Below are 22,806 nucleotides of genomic sequence, written 5' to 3'. Positions count from 1 at the left end.
GTAAAAAGAAACCTAAGTATTAAAAGGGTGCTTCCTTTATTAAATTCTGTCATTCCTGTGCAATGAATAAGGCAAGGATCCCGTGGAAAAAAAGAAAAAAAAGTAGAATGTAAACCTATAATTAAATACATATGCACAATGGGGCAGAAATTAAAGCGCATGAATAACACTAACTTGGACATTTCTTAATTTCTTACCACTTCATTTTACAGTTACAAATTAGTCACTGTCCTCCCACTCCCTACAGAGAGAAAATTCATTTCAAAAATAGGGTATTTTGGAATGCAGAATAATTTTGAGGAGGAACAGGACACATTACTGAGTAACTTCAACAGTGAATGAGACAGGAAGCTCATATGTTATTCTATATGCATCCTTTCCTACGCACATATACCAACTCAGTTTTACAAGCCTCTGTAGAAACATCAGAACTGAAAAACCATATATAACCTTCACGTGCACCAATCATGCAGAATAATGAGGATCATCTATTCAGCAGAATGTTTCCACTCAGATTAAATGCTTTCATTCTCCAAGACAGAAAAATACGGGAAGTTGGTTTAACTGTGCAATATAACCCATTCACAAAAATGAAGAGGAAAAAAAAATTCATTGAAGCACACAGGCATCAAGGAGATCCTTCCTTTTAAAACACCAAGTTTTCATCACCTTCTTTTGAAATGTTAGAGTTCTCTTTATGAAAACAGGCAAACTCTCAGCTACCTGAAAAGTTACATATTCCCCATTCAGTTTCTTTTTGTGGGTTTTTATTTTTAATGGCTTATCCATATCTAGTAAAATTTTCAGGAAACAGGATTTGTTCCTTGCCTGGACTTGCTGGTACCACGTTTTAGTTGAAAGGATCAACTAAATAGTTTCAAGAATCTGAAACAACCCATGGAAAAACTTGAGCAGCTTTAATACAAACACTGCAGCTTATTCTCTTTGAAAAATCAAAAATCTTCCAAAACTCAGCATAAAAGTTTAAAAGTGAAGCAAAAAATTTTAATTTGGTCATTATTAGAAATAATGAATTTTAAAAAGAAAGCAAAATGATGCCTAATTGCAATCTGACATTAGAGAAGCTAAACTGAATCAAGCATATTGCTCCTGCTAAGCAAATGCACTTAGATTAATGACAACCTAATGATCTAAAGCAGTTTCCTATTTCCCATTCATAGTAGGTACCTATTATTAGACATAGGAGTTAGGTTTCCAAATAGGGCATGCAAATTTATCTTTTCTGAGTCTAAGGAAGATCAAACATTTTAAGAGACACTGAAAACATGCTGCTCACTGCTTTAAGCATGAACTTGCTAACACAACATTCTATTTCATACTTGCACTTCTTAAAGTATCAAATGGTCAGAAAAAGAATTTCCACTCGTTTACTTACTGTTTATCAAAAATAAGTTTGGAACCAGGCCTTAAAAGCAAGAAGCACAAGCAAAACATAATTCAGATCTTAAAATATAGTAAAAAAAAAAAAAAAAAAGAAGTCTCCTAAGATCCAAATTGCTTCTGCTTTATGTATCAGGAGACATCTTGATCAAGACAAGCCTTAGCTAATGAGACACTCATTAAGAAAATGGATACACAAATTATTTAAATAAAATACATCTTAAGCTCACTTCAAAAGCTACTGAAAAGCAGTGACCTATGACACAACTCGACCTACAGGAAGAAGTTCAATTCACTCAGCATTTTTAACTGGAGAACTCTGAAGGCACAGTTTAGATATCCTCCTTATTCCTCTCTCTGTAAAATTGATGACACTCAGAGATAGGGTAGATACCTTTTTTTTTTTAAGGGTCCAAGACAGTTAGCCATAGACAGATTAAAAAATGCCCCTACATTACTAGTGATTTGTTTTTAATCCCTCTTCAAACATACTGCTCCCTTATCTTTCCATCAAAACTATTATGAAGTGGTTTTGTTGAATACTTCCAGCAGGCTATTGTACACACTGAATCACAAATTGCATGGCCTGAGGCCAGGAAGGAAGGTGTGGAACATGCCTTTACAGGTCAGTTTCCACACACCAAGTTTGTAAGTATTTGAGGGAAGGTTGAGTTACAGCACAGATTTACATAGCAGACAAATTACATGACTGCCCATTCTCAACATTTCATAATTTCAATAAAAAATTGGGTCACAAGGGTGGGGGGGTGGGAATGGGAAGAAAGGAAGGGAGGTAATAACCTTATCCTCTCATAAAAGTCGGAAAAAATAAATAAAAAATGTACTTAACTGTGGTTCTTGCCAAAACATCAGTTAAGGAAAAAAATTTGTATTAGCAGTAAACACAAGTCTAAAGTTCTGAAGTATTTGCTTTACCATCCCTTTCTAAAAACCTTTCCTTTTTTAATGCTTCAAATCTACCATAAACGAAGTGTTCTGTATAGCTTTTCTAAAGCAGTCTTTATTATTCTTACTTCAACACATATATATTTTACAAATATGGATGTTATCAAGGAATGTGTTATTCATTTCAGGAGCTTTCATCTACAGTCTGATAGTCTAGCAGAAGTCTTAAGAAAGGGAACTGCTCTTTGTATCGTCTGTCTGGATGAAAAGGAGAATGATTTGAAATAGCTTTTTTCCTCCCTCAGAACATGAAATATAGTACACTTTAAAAAGGGCAGTATTGGCCAGGATCAGCACTGCCTGACATTATGTTTATACTAAAAGGAGACTAAAAATTACAAAGTTCATATCTGGCATTCTTTAAGTACAAATGGGCAAAATAATTAATTTTTAAATTTAATATTTTTTTAAAGAGAAAGATAGAACAATATTTTCACAATCACAACAAAGATACTTCCCAACAGCAGCTATGGATATCATATCATAAACCAAAAAATCTAAAAAGTGATCAAGTATTCATCTATATATCTGAACTTCATTTAGCTTACCAGCCTAATACTTGAAGACAAATTCCTACTAATACCATATACTGCACAGCTAAAATATGCAAATCCACTAACCCAGACAGCTTTCAGGGTTTGTTTTAACACAGTCGAGCACTTACAGGGTTTAGACTGGCACACTGCTGATACTTTTATTGAGCAAGCAGAAAGAATAAACAGAGAAATGACTGGCTTCAATAACTGGACTTAACATTATCTCAGTTTCTAAAAATGACAAATATGAAATTTGACTAATTCTCAGCAGTACGGAAGAAATTAAACTGCCTTTTCTTTTTTTTTTTTTCTTTTTAAAAAAAGGACCACAGTCCTAAGGAACTCTTGAGCAATTTTTTGAAGACAGAACGTTAGCTCAGTTTTTATGGGCATTTGATACTATTCAACTAAAAAGAGCAGGAAACAGAGCTTTTTGTGGAATCTGGTATTTTTTCTTTTTAGAAACACAAACTCTGAGGGATTATTTTTATCAAAAGCTTCAGCTTTTAGCATTCTGTAGCCCTGCAGATAAAAATTCAAATGAAAAATACTTTTTCTTTTCCCCTGTGACACAAAAGAAACTTTTGGGATCATTTCAGAAGGAGACCAGAAAGCTTGTCTAACAGAAAATGGTTCCTACCCAGCAAAGCCCTCCAAACAAAGAGCTGCAGATGCACAACTGGTATTAATAACAAAAATCTCCTCCCTCTGTTAGTCAAGAGAGGACAGCTAAGGACAAATGCAATTTCAGAGTACTTACCTACTCGGAAGTTAGTGGCTGTCAGCGTGTCAGCAGCATGGCCATTCTCACTGATGAGGGTGGTGGTATTTCCCTTCTCACAGTTGTTCTGACAGTTGCCCTTGGTACAAGTCACTTTGCAGATGCTGGGTGTAAAGACCACCTTGATGCGACCAGTGTGATTTCCCACTGTCAGCGGAGGCAAAGAAAAAAAGAAAAGTAAACAGACCACTTTGGTATCCATTGATTTCCTTCAAAAAGTTTTTTGGGAAAAAAAAAAAAAAAAAAAAAAAAGGCGGGGGGGGGAAAAAAAGGCGACAGGTCTCCAGGAGGAGGGCAGTCTGCAGTGCTCTCTCTCATAGATCTCCAGTGGTGTCTCTGAAACAGGAGTAGGAAGCTTAGCAAACAGAGCTCTGGGATACGCTCCAAAACCACATTTAAAGTCAAGTCACTGGAGTGGGATTAGTAATCACAATGCTGCACTTTATTCACAGTCAGACAAAGAGCAATACCAAGGGCATGACAGCTTAAATAGCCAACCCTGACAGGCAGATGTAATGTAAAGAGGCTGGCTGTGCACCTAGGGGTGAATAAACTCTTGTGTCCTCCCGCATACTTTTCCTGTTTCTGCACTTATTAAGTCACTATTTGTAGCTCGACCCCTGGAAATGTTTTAGGCATGCGGCATGTCTGAAAACATCTGTCTCAAATCTCCTGGCACCCCAGCCTGAAGTGGTCAAACCTTGTGACGCAGCTGCCTGGACCCATTTTTTCACAGTTTTTTGGCACCATTTTTCCACAAGTATTTACATATTATAGGCTGTGAGTGGAGCTCAGTCTTTCTTTAAGTAATAAATAGCTCAGTCAGAGAAAAGGGTGAGGAGTGTCAATAGCTGAAAACACTCGTTCTGAGCTCAAAGGAGGGAAAAAAAAGCTATTTTAAAATGTACTTCCATACAGACATTTAAATAACTTATATGTGATGAGGACTGAGTAAACAATAACTTCAAATTAAGCTAATTTGAACAACTACTTGTTATAGAATTTGATTGAAAACCAGATGTATTTAATTCCAAATCTAACAGCAGAAGCCAAAAAAGATTAAAACTGCTAATTAGTAAAATTAAGGGAAAAGAACAGGTGTTATTTACAGTTATTTACAAAGAAAACATTTTGTCCTCTGCACACCTACTAATAACTCCAGTAAGTTCTAGAAAACATAGTATAGTGTCTCTGAGAACACTATAACCATAAATACTTTTATAACAAAACTAACAATCCCTAGAAATGATGCACAGGAATAGAAGAACCTCCCTCCTCCTGTTATAGAAGTTCTTGGACAGTCATACAACCTAGTTACTGAATACCCCTCCAGACAACTTCTATTTTATTTTTAAATCTCAATAAAATGAAGAAAACCTTTCCACTTCAAAAGAATATCAAGCCTCTTATTTTTGGCTCTTCATAAACAAATAAATTAAAGCAATTGAGCCAACTGTTTTGTCTACAGTAAAGGCATTGCTCTATTTGAACAGCAGCTGCATTACAGATGCTACCACCTTATTCAGACTGAAAAAGTGCTTCGAAGCAGATGAACACAGACACAGAAATAAATGTTTCAGTTAAAGGCTAGTACTGTAATTTTGGTCAACTTAGAAGACACTGTGATTCTTGGATGTCACCATATCTTAAAAGGTTATTAATACACCTTTCCCAATGAACAGAGATCTAGTAACTTGGGAACTGTTGAGGCTAGAACTCCTAGGCTTTCTTTTTGTTAAACAGAGCTTCACAAGCCATACTGCTCTCTTTGTATTTTATTTATATGATTTTATTTATATATATATGTACGTATGTATTGTATATATGTGTATATATATATATTTGTGTATATACATACATGATCTTCAATGAGATCTCTATATCTCTGTATATCTTTTCCTAGAAGAGTCTAATCCATTTTCTATTTTACATTTTCAAATGTTTTAGTAACATTTATTTCCTTCAGGATGTGATGTAATTAAAAAAACATGGTTCATTGAGTCACAAAAGTCAGTCTTGCCTACACTATAAAAACTACTGTATTGGGAGACCCACACAAGTTTTCCAGCTTTGGTTAAAAAAAAAAAAAAAAAAAAAAAAGGAAATAAATTGTTATTTCATTCTCTCTCATAATATTTTCTACTACACTGTGGAGTCCTAAGCTCTTAGAGAACTTGGGCACAACCTTAACAACTAATACTTTTTTTAAACAACTCAAATTTCATCTCATAGTTCACATTTCATCACAAAAAAATCTGCAGTATACTTCTTTTGGCAGAAGACATGCTTAATATGAGACTGAATGGAAATTGCAAATTTGCCTCTTGTCTAATTTTGGTGAGAAAACTTTGGAATGTAAATTTGGGAGTAACAATAAGGAAGCAGTAGTTGAATGACACGTTCATAACTACTGGCCAGTATCTACAGAGGTGATTATCCATGAAGCAGTATTAAATGCAGGCTTTTGGTGGACCAAAAAGACCAAAAACTATGCAATATAAGCCCTAGCTCCTACAAATATTTGAATACTTATTCAGCAATGCCTTTGTAAGAGAACCAGTTCAATTCTTATGGCTATTCTTTATGGCTATTGCTTTACCAGGAGCAAGAAATAAGACTTTGTATTATTTTGACACCAGAAGATTTTTCCCACCTTTCTCAGATTTACAAACGATAAAGAAACTTGTATCTTTTCCTCCACTAGCAACTCACTGGTTTTAACTTTCTCATTTCTTCTGGAGATATTTCTTAAGACCTCTGAGCTGAAAGTTAACCAGTGTATGAGGAGCCAGCAGATTCAAGGCATACACACCATCTTCATCATTCTCTGTAGTTGCACCATGGAGACAGAACTATCCTCACACAGTCTGAGGTTCAGAAACCTTAATGGTGAGCATAATACACGCAGATTTAAATTGAAAACAGACTGCAAATCCTCTTGAAAGGAAGCACTTGGCAAAAGTGCTGCAAGGTTAGCGTCTTGGACTTCCTCAAATCCTCTCCCCACCATTTTTTTTTCCCCTTTTTTCCAGTGGGTGGGTGGGAGGGGGTATGTATCTGTGTGTGTGGTTTTTTCTCTTTTCTGTAAAGGGGGAAGATTTAATCCCAAATGAGAAACAATATCCTTCTGTACTACTTAGATGGTTTGGCTGCGTGAATGTTTAAGTCACAATTTCAAGCATGAAAAAAAGCACATAACTGCCATAACCTTAAACTCCTTTCTACTTGGACTAGTTTGTGTAAAAGAGGATACTGCATTTTTAAGGTTGCACACACAGATGATTTTCATCTTTAAATTCCAGAAGCTTTAACTGATGATGCCACTGTGACATAGGTATGAATGGATCTGCAACTTAGATTATCTCAGATTCACTTCTGGAGAAAAATGAAGGTGCTACAGCACCATTACATACCTGAAATCATTATTTTTATACAGAGCGATAAATGTATCAAACTCTCCATAATGAATTTTTAACACATGGAAATGAAACACCTTACTCTGTTCTTAAGTATAACAACAGATTGTGACAAAATATCAGCATGAGACCAGATAAATAAATGAGCTTAATGAAAGAAAACACAAGCAGAATATATAAACACCAAGCAGAATACATAAACACCAAATTAAAAAATTACTGAAAAAAAATATATATATATATATAAAATAAATATATATTATATATAAATTTAAATATATAAAGATATTTATTTATTTATTTATTTATTTTTTAACTAGAGACAAAGTCAGATTGTTGATTTACTAAAGATAAGGCAACCAGCATTTTCTTGCTAATCTTTATTCCTGAACTGGACAGTGAGTTTTGTAATGGTGAGACTCAGGCAATTGCCTCATTGCCCTGCCCCCTAGCCTACATTTACTCATATTTAAGGTCTCTTAGATGCATCTGTCAAAGAAGATCAGTGGAAGAATGTACCCATAATTTCCAAAACCCATGAAACTCTCTTGGGACAGACTGAAAAAGAAAGATGTCTGGATAAACTGATGAGATTTTAGTTGAAAATTGGCATCACGTATGTGTGATATTTTTTCCATCTCTGTAAGTAACTATGATAGAATATTATGAGCACAGCAAGCTCCCGCTGTGATAAATTTATGATCTAACAACAACAACAACTGCAGGATAAATGGAAAATAGAAGTAAGAGGATTTCTTCATAGAATCCCTTCCACCCTTGCACTGTCACAACACACTGATTTTTTTTTTCTGCGTTAGCCAGAAAGGTGGCTAAAAGGAGGCAGCTGGAAAGTTTTAGGTCCAGGTAGTCACAATGGTTCACGCAGCCATTCCTGGGCAGACTTATACAGGAAGAAGATTCCTAAAGAATATCCTGGGTCCCTTTGTTCATAAGGCTGCTGCTCAGCCTTAGCTTCTTTCTAGAAGAATTTGTATAAACACTTTTTTTTTCTTCGTTTTATGACTGCCCTCACAGCTCCAACATTCTGCAGAGATTTAACTAGACAGTATTCAATAGCTGTAGTGGATCTCAGAAGATTTGTGGCACGTCCCTGCTCTGAAGGAAGACAATAGACTAGTGAAAGCAGAACTGGTATTCTGGTAAAAAGACGACTACACTGCACTGTCTCATAGCTCAAGTGGGGCAAAGAGAAGAACATATTTTAATGAGCTGAAAAAAATATTATATTATTGTGTGCATAATGTTCTCATGCTTCACGGTGATTTAATCAAAGGAGTGCATTTATTCACTATAAAAAACAAGCAGGGGTTTATACTGCAGACTTGGCTGGTGGGGCTTACTTACCTCTCACATAATCCTGGCACAAAAATTTCTTCTGACTACTGTTAGTGTTATGGTGGGTTTTGCTGTTTTTCATCTTTTTGGGTTTTTTATTTATTTAAAAAATATCCCAAGGAAACCAAACTACTTGATCTGGAGGCTTCCCATTAATACCTCCAAAAATGACGTGAACTCGGTGTTTTCATAACACTACCTACTTTTGCACTGAAACCAGTGTGTTTTCATACACATATCTACACAGCAACTCATAAGGCCTGAAGGTTCCACCTCTGAAAAAACTTGTACCTGCCTATTCCCTTTGTGACAGGGTTATCTCAGACAGCTTCCTATGTTTTCAAGTAATAGCCATGATGAGTGAGGAGAACTTCAGAACACCAATCTATTTCTCCATATCACAGCCAAGAAGCTTTTAAATGACAAATAGATTCAATATTTTAAATTCTCAGATGACCAATTCCCTTAGCCTATCTTTTTTTTTTTTTTTTCCTTAGTTAAGCACAGATAGAAAAACAGGAAAGAAGTAAGGGGAAATTACTTATTTCCTAACACAGGTGTCTCACTGTTTTACTTTTACCAGTCCACCTGATTTAGTCCTTACTACTAGAAATGATTGTTCAGCCAAAAGGAAAGCTGACATAGTATAAAAACCAACCATGTACGTAAAATTGTTATTAGAACTATTGTTGAATGACGCTTTATATATATATATATATATATACATATATATATAATTTAACAATAAGTTAATATATATGTATTCACTATACATATATATATATATATTTCATCTTCACTTAGTCATAAACAAAAAGAAGTTTTGCAAAGATGAAACTTGGCTATTATAAGTTGAAACTTACTACAAGTTGAAACTTGGCTATTATACAGCCGTTACTAGGCACACAGAAAGATGGAACAGGACTAACAGACCATATGATCTCCCCTATTGCCACTTCCCAGCACAGGATGAAGTAACAGCATTACCCAGAAAGTTTGTCCAGCCTACCCTTAAAAACCTTCTATTACACAGACTCCACAGATTCCCAAGGGAACATATTCCAGTGTTTCACTCTGTCTTATTACAATGACATTCCCAATACCTAATTCACATTTCCCCAACTTTATTTCATCTAAGTTCCAATGCCTTCTCTGATGCTCTCTCACATTCCTGCATAACGTGAAGCACATTTGCACACACCCACTCAAATGTTTTGAGCAAGTAAGGAGCATCTCTAGCTGTCTTTTATTTATAGCTACACATTATTGACATGCATACAAGATACACATTAATGTAATTAATTTCAGCATTCTTTCTACTTCATTATTTCTACAACTTCCACTTTTTCTTGCACTTGCATGATCTTATTACAAGTATTTCAGTAGTTAATAGAGCTTCAGTTTTAATATTTTGTCACTTTTTGAAAACTCAATTCTACTGCCTGTTTGCAAACCAATATGGCTATTCTAAGAGCAAAACACCATCCAGCTATCTGTTATAGTGGTAACTGAACAATGGTCTCCACAGCTGCTTTTTGTTGCCATTCTTGTCATCATTGTTATTGCACACTTCTATATATAGCTATTTCTGTCTCTAGCCATGTCATTAAATCCTCACATCAACATTTCCTTATTGCTCCTTATTGCTCCTTATTTACATGTCCCTTTCACAGTCTTCTCCCACCAATCTGAAATGAGCTTAGACTTACTGCTTGTTTTGCACTCATGATTTCTGACTATTTTCCTCATCTATGCTCCACAGACCAAGAATACTAAACATACAGCAAAAAATTTTCACCCGTTCTAGGAGAGACAAGTAGCCCATTTTTCAGTTCTCTCAATTTCAGTTGTAGAAATTAAAAAGTTAAAAAAGAAAAGTTATAGATACACAGATATTGTATAAAATAACTTGCTACAGAGAAGCTTGCCTTATTCAAGTAGCCTTTCTTCGTCAACCTCAGCAAATTTTGATCAACTATGCTTATAAAAGTGCTATGTTTTGAGTAGATGGCTATTACTTAAATATCAAAGGAGAATATGCAGACACAAGTGCTGAGATAGTTCCAAAGGACATTCACAGTTGCATTTTCATGCTCCCACCCAGGAGGCCTTCATTGCTAAATTCTCTTAGGGACACAGCCCTTATAGAGGAGGTCAAAGGAATTCAGGTTATTTAGAATAGTTTTTGCTCTGTACAAGTGCATTACAGATGAATTATGCATACATTGGAAATTTGATTTCTGTCAGCAGGTATAATGGATCACTTTTTTTTCTTTCTTGCCTGTTCCACCACTTCAAAGATTCAATATGTGCCATCCTAGGCCAGAAAACAATCTAGCTTGGATTACAGCTATTTTCCACATTTAAAATGACACAAAAACAAAACAAATCAATAGTTGGTAGTGAAAAAAAATATGCCTATGATTTCCCTTTACATAGTTTAAGATGTTTCAGAAAAATGTGACTGTGAATAAATGAATAAAAACTGCGATGTGATCTGAAATGATTGACAGAATGGCTTCAAATCTGTTTGACTAAATTTATTGGTTTCTTTGTTTTAAAGGTATTACATGCTAACTGGATCCACAAAGAGATATGATGCTAAAAAACTTAAATTTTAGTTCCTCTAATCAGTCGTAGCCCTTTTGTAGAAGCAGTAAGATAAGTCAATCCCATGGAGAAAACTACCTAAAACAGTACGCTGCACAGGAATATGCCCAATCAATGGATCAGAACAAAAGACTGTGTTCAGTTCAAAATCTTCTAGGGCTTACATCATTTTCTTTGAGGAAGCAGGGGACTCTTCACTACAGCTATAGCAGTAAGCACTACAGCTTTCAGGCCCCACCGTGCCATAGCACTCTCTAGGAGGCTTGACTCAGTTCAGTAGCTTTAATAGAGCTTAGTAGATTGCCCTTCTAAATCTAGAAAGGCAGACTGGAGTGGAATGGAAACTGGGCCATCTTGTTGCCAATCTCTTACTTTTTCAGACTAAAGTGCTTTTGAAAAAGAACTTTAAGCTCTTCAAGAGCCCCACGCTTGAAAATTCACCAACTGCACTTCATGTTTGGGACTGAGACTTCTCCAGCATTAAGCAATCCAGAATGAGATTCATATATGCAAGCCCTGCTTAGCTCCCATTCAGAGTAACCCAATGCTTACTTACCTTAAGTTTATCTGGGCTGAAAGGGTTTTCAAAGACACGGGAACAAAAGCCTTAAAGTCACTTTAAGGAGCAGATAATCATTTTTATATCTAGGACAGAAAGCCATTTTACACACAGCACATTTCTGCAGTAATAAAGCAGAAAGGACTTCACTGCCCATCTCTAACAGTTTTCCAGACACAGGCTGCTGCAGGTACTACTGCAGATACTAAACTCAGCCACATAAATTTAAGATATACATGATGGTTCAGGTGGGCACAGGTGAGCACACGTTCTTAGTGTCACTGACTCATAAGTATTACCAAATAAAGGTAACAACTACTGTCTTCTCATCAATAGGATTCTTTCAAGAAGGTCTGAATTAGACATTTATACACTGGCAATGAGACTCATTCCAACCCAGTATAATTCAACATAAACTATCCATTTTGCTTAAGGCCATTCTCTAGGCTCTTTCTCCAACCAAGACATCATACTTTACTGTGTCTTAAGATAGAATTAAAAGTCTTCAGGTGAAATGCACTATTTCTTTAGAAAACAAATTCTTGAGACGGACACAATTTCCCCCACCCAGGATACATAACTCCTTTATATGAGAAACCAAGTGTTAAGTGTAAAACTGTAAAATTGTTTACCATTTTCAGGAAGAATAAGGAAAAACATTGTACATTACCTAAGTATAATGTAAGTATACCCATACAACATCCTATTTCCTGAAAGGAAGCTACTGAAAAGCACTAAGGAAGTCAACAAACTCTAAACAGCAATAAAGTACATAACATCATGGAATTAATGAATACAATCCTCTCTACAGGCTGAATCACCATTAAAAATCATCTCAGCACTGCGTGAAGCAAAGATCTTTTTTCTTTTCAATTTTCAGAAGGGTGGGATGGGAATGTCCACAGTATTTCTGTGGACGTCACTGGTTCAGTAATCTCACTGGATACAAGAGAACCTTCTTGCAGTACATTCTGGCTACGTTTGTTCATTTCTTCTGGCGTGGGCGATGACACTGACATCAGAGAAGTGCACTTTCACATCTCCTGCGAGTAAAACCAGACGTAGCTACTTGCAATAGTCAGAACTAATCCCTGGTATCCAAAATTGTATCACAACAACTCTTATACTAGCTTAGCTAAGGGACATTTAACATTTAATTGTATGGGTTCAATCTGTCTATATAATCCAGCTGAATTACAATTTTTAAACACATCTTAGAGGTTTTCCCCTACAGAAAATTCTGGAAAGTCTCTTCCCTCTTTCTTCTTGAGAAATCTTTGGATTTGGAGCCAATTATCTTTCATCACAGCAGTTGAGATGCATTTGTCTCAGTCCCCATTTTCCCCTAGCTATAACACATTTTGAACCGATTTTAATGATGTTTGCCAGATCACCAATCTTTTTTCCAACATTTTTCCCCACATTGCTGCTTATCAGTCTTGGCCTCGATATCCCACAGATGGATGATCATCCATCTGTGGGCAAACGTAACATTTAGATTAATTCCCTTCCCTGTCATGTAGACATTCAATTATTGGTGAGCCCAGAACAATAATGTACTTTTTTTTCAGTCCAACTAGAAAGTTACAGTACTTTTGGGGAGTTGTGGTTTTTTGTTTTTTTTGTTTTTTTTTCTTTTTTCTTTTACTGGCTTCCTCATTTGTAAACACTGTATGGACATACACAATTCTGAAGATATTCTGGAAGGGTATTGCTTGTTTGTTCTATTATGTTTCAATATACAGTATCTTCAATATACAGTATATATATTCAATATACAGTATATTCAGTATACAGAGTTATCTCCAAGGATTTCAAAGATCCCTGAAGTCTTTAATAGTTTACACAGTTTAATTATTATTATTAAAGTTATTTTTGTCACTCTACTTTGTAAAGCAAAAACAAAGTAAATGTGCTGCTAGAATCTACAGAGGTAACCGCATTAGTGTCAAACCAGTTAAAGCACTTAATTTATACTTGGACTTTAACCACTTGTTTCTAAGTCCCACTGGAATCAAATACAAACTGTAAAAGGCTGTTATAAATTGCCATCCTTTCAAATAGCTGTATTGTTAATGCTCTTATATGAGAAAGAGGAAAAGGATGCTTTACTAAAATTGTTTGGCTTCTGTCACACACACAAAAGAAAAGAACGCTTTTGTTTGACCCTGATGCTGACTGCACTGAAATTTTTTCTTAAACACTTCAGAACGTCCCTGAACAATTTCCCTCACCTCCTGAAGGAAAACAGATATTCTGCACACACATTAAAATGTCGTGCATAAGAAAAAATTCCTTGACAGTCAAACAGCACCCCATTTCCTTGTCTATCATCCCATATCCTTACTTGCATTTGATTAAGTAAATCACAGGAGCAAGAGCTGAAAATCAGTTCCCACAAGTGACCAAAGTGAATTTGATGTCACGTTCTCTTCTAATAGAATGTGTTGTGATCCTTCAGTTACTGAGATCTCTCTTCTCTGCCTGTTAGTCTTCCAGCTCTTTGTTCTCTTTTTACACATCTCATGCTGCTGGCTATACCTTCTTTAACCACAACACAGCCAGAACATTCCTCCTTCACCACTGAATTTCTCAAAACTTCTCTTTAGAAAAAGTTACCAGAGTCCAACTCTAATATACATACATACATACGTAGAAACTTCAAGGAACATATTGCAATGCTCTAGCTAAAACAAGCCACTGAGATAATTATTTTGTAGATTATGTAGAGCTGTTTCACAAATACCAAGAAAAGTGAAAGAAAACATGATCTACTAAAGACCTGATGCAATTTTCCCCCTAAAGTCAACACAGAGTAGAATCATAGCAGAATGTCACACCACACAGGTGCATTTACATGGAACGCACTGTATCTCTGAACCTGTGTTTTCAATATTAAAACGTTTATGTATTTTAACAGCAGTTTACCCATACTTACTGCTGGTGAAATGGTATTATGATGTAAGTGTTGCATGGTAAAGTCTGGACACAATTCCACAAAAATAGCCTGAACTGGAATCTCCAAGCAACACACTTTTGCCAAAATCAGCCTATGAACTCATCACAAACTAGCATGGCTAAATTCTGTACGAGCTTAAAAAGTGCTTCTCTAAGTTATCAGTGTACTATGCTTGCAAATGCTATTGCTACACAAAAATTCTAAGAGATCACTCTCCAAAGTTCTAAAATGTGAAACATTTTCTTCCACATAAAACATATTTCATCTGCATAAACATATTTGAAATGATGTAAAACCTGGGGCAATATAGTGCACCACTTGTTAAGAACAATTAAAAAATACTTTGAAATGATTTTTTTTTAAAAATATAACTTTGACATGCTTGTTTGTTCAGAGAAAGAGCTTGGTGCTGCCCACAGAACCATGGACAGACTCTTAAAGTTCTGCTATCCATACATGCAGCCTTATCCAACTTCAAGACAGAACATATGCACCACTAAGTCAAAGTAGAAAGCTGCAATCTGTTACTCACTTACCATTATGTAACCCATGCTACATAAATTCCAGACATATTTTTATTTCCTATCTAAAGTTACTCTCTAGTCTTTCTTGCACAAACAAGTCTCCTTGATATATTTTATGAGAAATTTCAATGAAGACCAAAAAAATTCATCCAGATAAAAAGAAAAAAAAAAGTCTCCCATACTATTTAACTGTATAAATTTCACATCCAATTGCAAAATTCACAGGCATTTTCTATCATCCTCCTGAATAAACAGGACAGATTAGACCCGTTTTCCTTCTTAAATTCATATTTATCTTTGGAACAACATTCTCATCTAAACACACTTTATTTACTTCATAGAATGCAGTTCCAGCTATAAGACACTCTTTATACTTCCTCATGAGTTTTGTTTTTAAGTATAATTTCCAATCACCTCAGGTGCTAATTAACATATTTTTCACAACACACCTATAAGGTTGGGAACCAGTGGCATCATCATTTCATACTTAGGAATAGTAGCCTGCTGGGGGCTGTGTGAATGTGATCATATATACAAGCAACATTAACTCCAGCAACACTGGGCAAACAATTTCAGAAACAGAAATTCTGCTTCCTCTCAGCTGGAACTACAAAATGCACCACACCGCTAAAAATTAGTCTTCAGATGTCTCAAGATGGAAAAGGAGACATACTGAACTAGGAAGGCCAAAACACTACGTAGCATTCTATCATGACACAGAACTGCACTGTACTTCTCCTTGATCTTTCATGCTCCTCCTAATCTGTCCCTGGAGACACAGCCATAATACTCAGGGGTGGCAGACACTGGCTTTGCAATTCTATCAGAAAGCGCTTTCAACATCTTTTGTTGAGTTCCATGCAATCCCATGAGAGATCATATTTATGGTCCTGATTTATGACTTCTAAACTTAAACTCTGACTTACTGAATTTTAAGGCTCTGTTGGTATGACACATAACTTAATAGGAGAATTCAGTTTAAATGGCAAAAAAAAAAAGACAGTCTTATTAACTTGTATGTATGCACTGTGCATTCTGAAAGCTATCAGAGAAATGAAATTGCCAAAATACACCATAGTAAGCATATCAGAAGGAACTTTAAATTCATTTGAATCAAAAAAGTATTTAAACGTGACTAATCTTTAACATTTTCTCTACAATATCTCCAACTAGAGATCTGGCAACACTATTACCAGCCAGTCAAACACAACTGCATATCTGTAAATCACTGGATGCCTAGAAGCACCTACTCACGTTTGGCAGCTATGCTCCCAAAGTACCACTAGCCTACATTTAATCCCCTTCCACCTAGAGGTACCTCTATCTAAAAACATCTGAGGACTGACATTTTTTTCCCAGTTTAAGTCTACGCATTTAATGTCACAGGACTGAATTCACCTGTGGAGGTCCTGAACAATAGAAACTCCTGGTTTTCCTTCCCTGATTCATGTTCCTCAGCATACTGCAGAGATCCAATAAGTTAGAAAGAGCAAGAAGCAATGACTCCTTTGTCTGATAAACTGATAAAGTTATTTCCTCTTGATATCATAAAAGAAAAAAAAATCTCACGTTAGCCCATTTGTATTTAGAGGCAATGTGGTACCTGCTAGTAACACTGACTTCATCTAAGATAGGTTGACTCTGCCAAACATCCTGGGAGGACAAGGGCAAAAGCAAAGTTTTTTAGTTTGTTTTTTGTCATAATCTAATTGACACCGTTCACTCCAAGCACCTAGAGAACTACGCACCCTGGGATTTATATGCTCACTGGATAGCAAGAGTTGGAAGAAAGAGACACAATCCAACACTAATGACCACTAATATTGAAAAATTACAGAAAAAACAGTGGCACCTTCTTGTGAAAAGTGATGTTGATGTTGACAATGCAGCGAAGCATCTTCTTGAAACTTCTGAGAAAAAGGTGTCATGCTTTGCAAACAGCATGCTTCACTGCTCTGAAAAGCTTAATCTAAGGCCTAAGGCTGCCACTGTTCTCCATATTAGGGCCAAGACTTATTATCCATCATTGTGTTTAAAAATATAAATGGACAGAACATAAAGATATGCAATACAGACATATATTCATACAAAGGAAGTGTTTACAGGCTTAGAAAAAAAGCCTCTTCCTTACATCGTCAGAGCATATTTTTCTGTGCTGTAGCAGGGTCAGGAGACTTTGAATACCTTAGCTCTCCATCTTAATCTGTTCATTATTTAACTGCAGGAGCTTTTGTCCAAATCAAACCAGCAGACACTGGTTGGTAATACCTAACCTACGATTCATCAAGCTCTTCATCCTTTAAGCCAAAACTTGTCCTCAGATTCCCCCAAAAATGGACCATGAGCCAAGGCCACAAGCTGGGCATCTATGCAATCCTTTTTTTTTTATTATTAAATACGAAGCAGAGACAGTAGTCCAGCCTTCATACTGTGTAGAAGTTCATAAACACATAATAAATTAAATATAGAGAAAAACAGTCACCAATGAGAGTCCTAGACTCCAATTTTCCAAGAAGGATATCCATCATATTGAAGGGAGCTGTCATCCTAAGCTGACTACACTCTCAACTATGCCTACTTCAACAAACGTTGAAGGAAAAGCTATCATCTAGAAACAGCATTATGACAGTCCAACAGTGAACGAGGTTCAATTTTTCTTTTCATCCAGGAAATCTGTTTTATCTCTCAGCAGAATGCACAATATTGAAGCTTTTGCTAATCTCAGAATTATCTTGTCTAATTAACTTACTTTTTTTTTTCTTTTCGTCTTTAAGTATTACTGCAATTCAGGTGAACAGACAAAAAATTTCAAGATCTTAAATAAAAGAGGCTTATAGTATGCTTTTTGCAATTGTACTTACATTGAAAAGATGACGCAAGTTGGTCTTGGCCGAGTCTCAGTGGTAATGAGCCCTCAGTGGACTGTTCTCCTGAAATCACTTTCTTTACTGGATAATATTTGGGTTTGATCACATATTCCTGTGTTTGGCCATGATGAAGATTCATCATCAGTGTCTGAGATGAAAGTGGTATCATCCTGATTAAGGAAAAAAAACAGAAGAGACACAGTAAGTATTAATAAGTTAGACTTCAAACCAACTGGTAAAAAAAAAATTAAGTTCATCTGTACTCCAAGCTCTCAAAAGTCAATTTGGGAAACTTACTAGCTTCTAATTAAGCACCCAATTTTCCATGCATTTAACATTTTAATTGTCTTGTCAGCTCAACAAGCACTTAGGCATATGAAGACTATAGGGATTATATCACCTCTTTTTTGATAAAGAAGTATCATGAAAATGGGAAGAAATCTCAGAAAACAGAGAGAAATGCCTTACTCAAAACCATGAGTTGGAGCTCAACTTTGTTGGCACACATACTTTCCGGACTGGTCAGAGAAACAGCAATGCAATTAAACATCTGTGTTTTGTGCAACTGCCATTGCATACCAGGAGTGGAAAGTAAAAACTGCACCCAGATGGATTTCCCTCTGATCCCTGGAAGTTAGTTTCCTTCCCCACCATATCACTCTACCTGTAAGAACACTGATTCTCTTGTGCTTCCCTTTCCCTTTTGATGAGTTTTTTTTTTCCCTATCTCATCAGAAGGTTTCTCTCTGTTTCCCAGCTCGCATCACTTTCCCATCTTTCTCTTTGTCTGCACCAGTGAGCATCTCTAACAGTTGTCCTATAACCACATGGCTTCCCTTCAGAGCTAAACTATTTCCTTTTCTTATCAAACAAGATAATTCCTCCAAGCTCACTGATTCTCTCACTGACAATTGCAGTTCCTTACTTGCATTATTAGATTCTTCCCTTAAACCTCACTGCACAAGACTGTTCCAATTTTTAGTTGAAATTCCCCTCTCCTTATTCCCAGAAACCACGGTTATTTACCCATATACCACTTATAGCAGGAACTGTTTCTTTGCTAACACAGAAACTGGCCTTCTCACACTCCACAGTACCACTCAACAATAAACAAAGAAGGGAGTCAGTCACATAGCTGCTAGCCACATGCAATGAAAATACAAGCTATTTCAGGGTACTGGGCTACAGGGTTTCGCTGTCCAGCAAGTAGTAATAGGAAGCCTTTGTTAATAAATCCAGCAATAGCAATTCTTTAAGAATTTGTAGATGGTGTAGATCATACTGCAGAGATGTGTGTTCCTCAAGAGAATAGTGTCAACTACTAAACTTAGTAACAGTGGCTATTAAGATTACATTACCAAATGAAGGCATAAAGAGTGGGATGATGTGAGTGCTTCTACTAAGCTAAGGGATTGCTTGGTCAGTAAAGCATAAATATGGGAAAATTATGGGATTTATAACAGCCACCCCTCAAAGAATCACAGCTCTGTAGTGTAAATAGCTGCCCTTAGAAGAAGAAATAGGCAATGCTTCCCCACTGCAGTAAGACTGAGGAAGGTTCAGCTGAGCAACAAGACGGATGACTCCAGAACCATCTACCTACAATTGGAGTCTGATTCCTTAGTTACGTCTTTTGAGGATGCTTAGTAACTGCTGCAGCCAGTGGATTTGTAGTTAGAACAAACAATAGAGTTTTGTTCTACAGACTGTTATTAACTTGGATCAGTTCTAGAAAAGTTTATTTGTTAGTACAGAAAATTAGTACTCTGATAAACAACAGAAACTTTAACTCTTTGTACTATCTCTAGAGTCAAATTTTTCAGATAAAGTGATTATGCAGTATATTCAGGAGAAGTCCTTTTCCAAGATTAAGAGAAAATACTATACTTTCGGTGCTGTCTTCAAGCTTCCCACATACCAGATCAAAGAGAGCCATCAGTGATAGTGGAGGTTAGGTTCAACTTGACAAGGTATCAGCAAGAATGCCTCAACCTGAGAGAAAACCGTGCCACAGTAATGACTGATTTCCTAGACAAGTCAACACAATCCTTCCTGCACAAACTTGTTTCTCCACAGGTTATAAGCCAGTGTATCCATCCACTCCTGCACCTGGACATCAGAGGGCAAGTTTTTTCCAGACGATGTGTAAGCAGGCCATGGTCACAGAAGTCAACATCGTACAGAAGCACACATTGCAGCAAACTTTTAGAGGCTGCTTATATTTGCTTTAAGTTTAACGTTGTTACTTTCTTGACTGTATCCAGAGAGACACTGCCATTTCAATGCCTGCTTCCTGTTAAGGCTGACACATGTTGCAAAAAGTTACTTTTTATTACATATCCAGCCACACTGCAAACCAAGCCCATCAGCCCACAACAGATTCCATCACTACACTTATAATATAAATCCAAAACCTAACCGAATGCCTCATACCATACCAGAGACAGGCGTGCTATACACTAGAAGCTGAAATTTACTAAGACAGTTGTCTCTTACTTCTCAGGTAATCTTCTTCCTTGATTTCATTCCCATTTAGCTTGCTAATTAACTAATATTAGGGCAACACTAGAATACGTTTTGTTCTACAAGAGAGTGGTTTTCTTAGAAGTATATAGAAGTTCCCTACTCTAGAAACTCTCCTTCTTTAAAGGAAGTATCTTCACTGCACATCTATGTTGGTACTCTTAGTTTCATTAGGGACTAAATAAACTACTCTTGTATTAAAGGGAAAGCTTACAACAAGTTTGCAGCATTAAAATTGAAAAGCAGAAGATGAAACCAAGTTTGCAATGAAAAGTGGTCTAGACTCTTGCACATTTTCTGTCAGATTTGATCTTCTTCACACATAACTACCAAAGATCTTGATTTTAGGCATGCATAAAAGTTCTCCCCATGTTTAAGAACAGCTCAGCACCAGACATCCACTGCTAGCATGGATGTGTACTAACTAGCAGCACGTATTTGCCAGTCATCTGACCAGTTGACTAGTCTTGCTTGAGTCTAATTCCTGATAGGGTCAAATATCAAAGCATTTATGAGAACCCTCCGTTGTGACTGCTCTTTTGATGTTCAAATTCTTCTCAACGTGATCTGGCTCTTAAAGATGTTAGTTTATAATCCAAAGGGACGTTGTGAAGCTAACTGTGATGACTGGTACAGGAATCACCCCAGGATCTATTATGCTTTTGGAAAAGATGTTAGCAGCTCTACTACAACTCTCTGAAAATCATTTGGTGCTACAACTGTTAGTGCCAACTTGCCAAATTCCTCCCAGCCTGCAAGCACAAATGTTTCTTCCCTTTCCTGAAAGGCTGAGCTCTGGATCTCTGCCTGAGCCCCTCATGCAGCTTCTGTCATACTGTGGGAACTCCAGTGCTGCATCCACAGTCATATCAGCTGCACCAGGGACCCCCAGTAAAAAGCACAAGACAATCCTTCTCATGGAGTAGTAATGGCAGGCACTGACTTTGTCACTGTTTGAATATCCAAATTAAAGAACAAGTAGCATGATAAAAATTTCCTTATAACTCCTCAGGATTCAAAGCCACTAGAAACAAGTGGTGCTCTGTTGCTACCACAGACAAGGAGATAGTCAAAGTAGGTCTCAGACACTCTTAACGAGGCTTTTAGGACTTAAATGAAAGGCATACTTAACTCACAGCCATTACACTTAAAAAGCTCTCATCTATAAATAACAATCATCACCACAACCAAAATCATTTTATTGCTTCCCAGCTTTGCAACGCTGCTTACTGCACATTTCAACATTACACAACCAAGATGAGCCCTCAGGCACTGTTGCAACAAAAATACTAAAGTACTATTAATGCTCCCCATAGTACAGGTTAAAAAGATGCAATTTATAGTTTCGATCTTTAAATTTTGCACGAAATAGCCAAGACTAAATAAGATTGTTGCATTACGTAGGCTTACGTCACTAATTTGGTTGGTAGTTCACAACTAAATGGTCAAAACTGACATTAACTTCAATAAGCTTGATTAAAAATTTTCCATAGCTGAAGTGTACAGAAGACAGATGTCAAACACGTTTTGATGTCAAACAAATGTCTAAGCATGTTTTCAGCAAACAAAATTACAGACACTAGCTAAAAAGGTTACAAGAATACTGCAGAGGAAGAACAAACATTTCCAGCTAATCATCATGCAAAAAAAAAAGAAAAGCTCTCTTGCTTGATAATAGCAGACCAGGAATGCTATGTATCAGAGTAACTCTGGCAAGCAGAAATGAAACCAGCAACGTTTGGAATGGAAAGTACTGTCTAGACTAAATAAGACAAGCCTATCTCAGACTGCTTTCTTCATTTTATTTACTGTGAGTCTGATACATGCTCCCTGCTTGGCTCCCAGCTAGCAACAATTGAAAGAAAAACAAAGTTATCTGAATTGTTAATAATTTTAACCTAGAAATTAATTCCTTCTTCTCTACCTTACCCCAGATTCAGAATTAACAGCCAAATGGAGAAGAAAACCCAGCACTTTTTAAAATTATGATATGATATAAAGAAAACATGCAGGACAGTTTTAAAGGCATGAGAATAGAACTAAAAGCCTGCTGTCCTGTAAATTACCAGCAGTAAATTACCAGTTCAGCTTGACCTTTGCCAGCTGTTTCTTCCTTTGGTTGCTTGTCTGTTGTTTGTTTTTTTTGTTTGTTTGTTTTTAATATTTTTTTTTTAAGTTTAAGATACAAGAAAAAAGATCTAACTTCTCAGCCAATGAAGAACATACAGAATTTCTTCAAAGCCCCTTAACATTATCAGACCCAGAAAGCATGGCCTATTTTATAATGTACTTCCAGTCACAAAAGATG

The 22,806-nt window shown here is 36.4% G+C and overlaps 1 protein-coding gene across 6 annotated transcripts in view; it reads right to left on the bottom strand.

The window, feature by feature from the left end:
- Nucleotides 1–22,806, bottom strand: part of LTBP1 (latent transforming growth factor beta binding protein 1) — a 181,009-nt gene that overhangs the window by 114,401 nt on the left and 43,802 nt on the right. For 5 of the 6 annotated variants that reach the window (XM_048937549.1, XM_048937545.1, XM_048937546.1 and 2 more), the window contains exons 4-5: nucleotides 17,970–18,145; nucleotides 3,664–3,831 (exon numbers count right to left, since the gene is read on the bottom strand). In XM_048937549.1, coding sequence (XP_048793506.1) covers nucleotides 3,664–3,831; nucleotides 17,970–18,145 — 344 coding nt within the window. Of the gene's footprint in view, nucleotides 1–3,663; nucleotides 3,902–17,969; nucleotides 18,146–22,806 lie in introns of those variants that run through there. The other variant, XM_048937551.1, reaches the window with a different exon arrangement.

Source organism: Lagopus muta, chromosome 2 (genome assembly GCF_023343835.1).
Source record: "Lagopus muta isolate bLagMut1 chromosome 2, bLagMut1 primary, whole genome shotgun sequence".
NCBI lineage: Eukaryota > Metazoa > Chordata > Aves > Galliformes > Phasianidae > Lagopus > Lagopus muta.
This window is presented reverse-complemented; position numbering and strand designations above follow the sequence as displayed.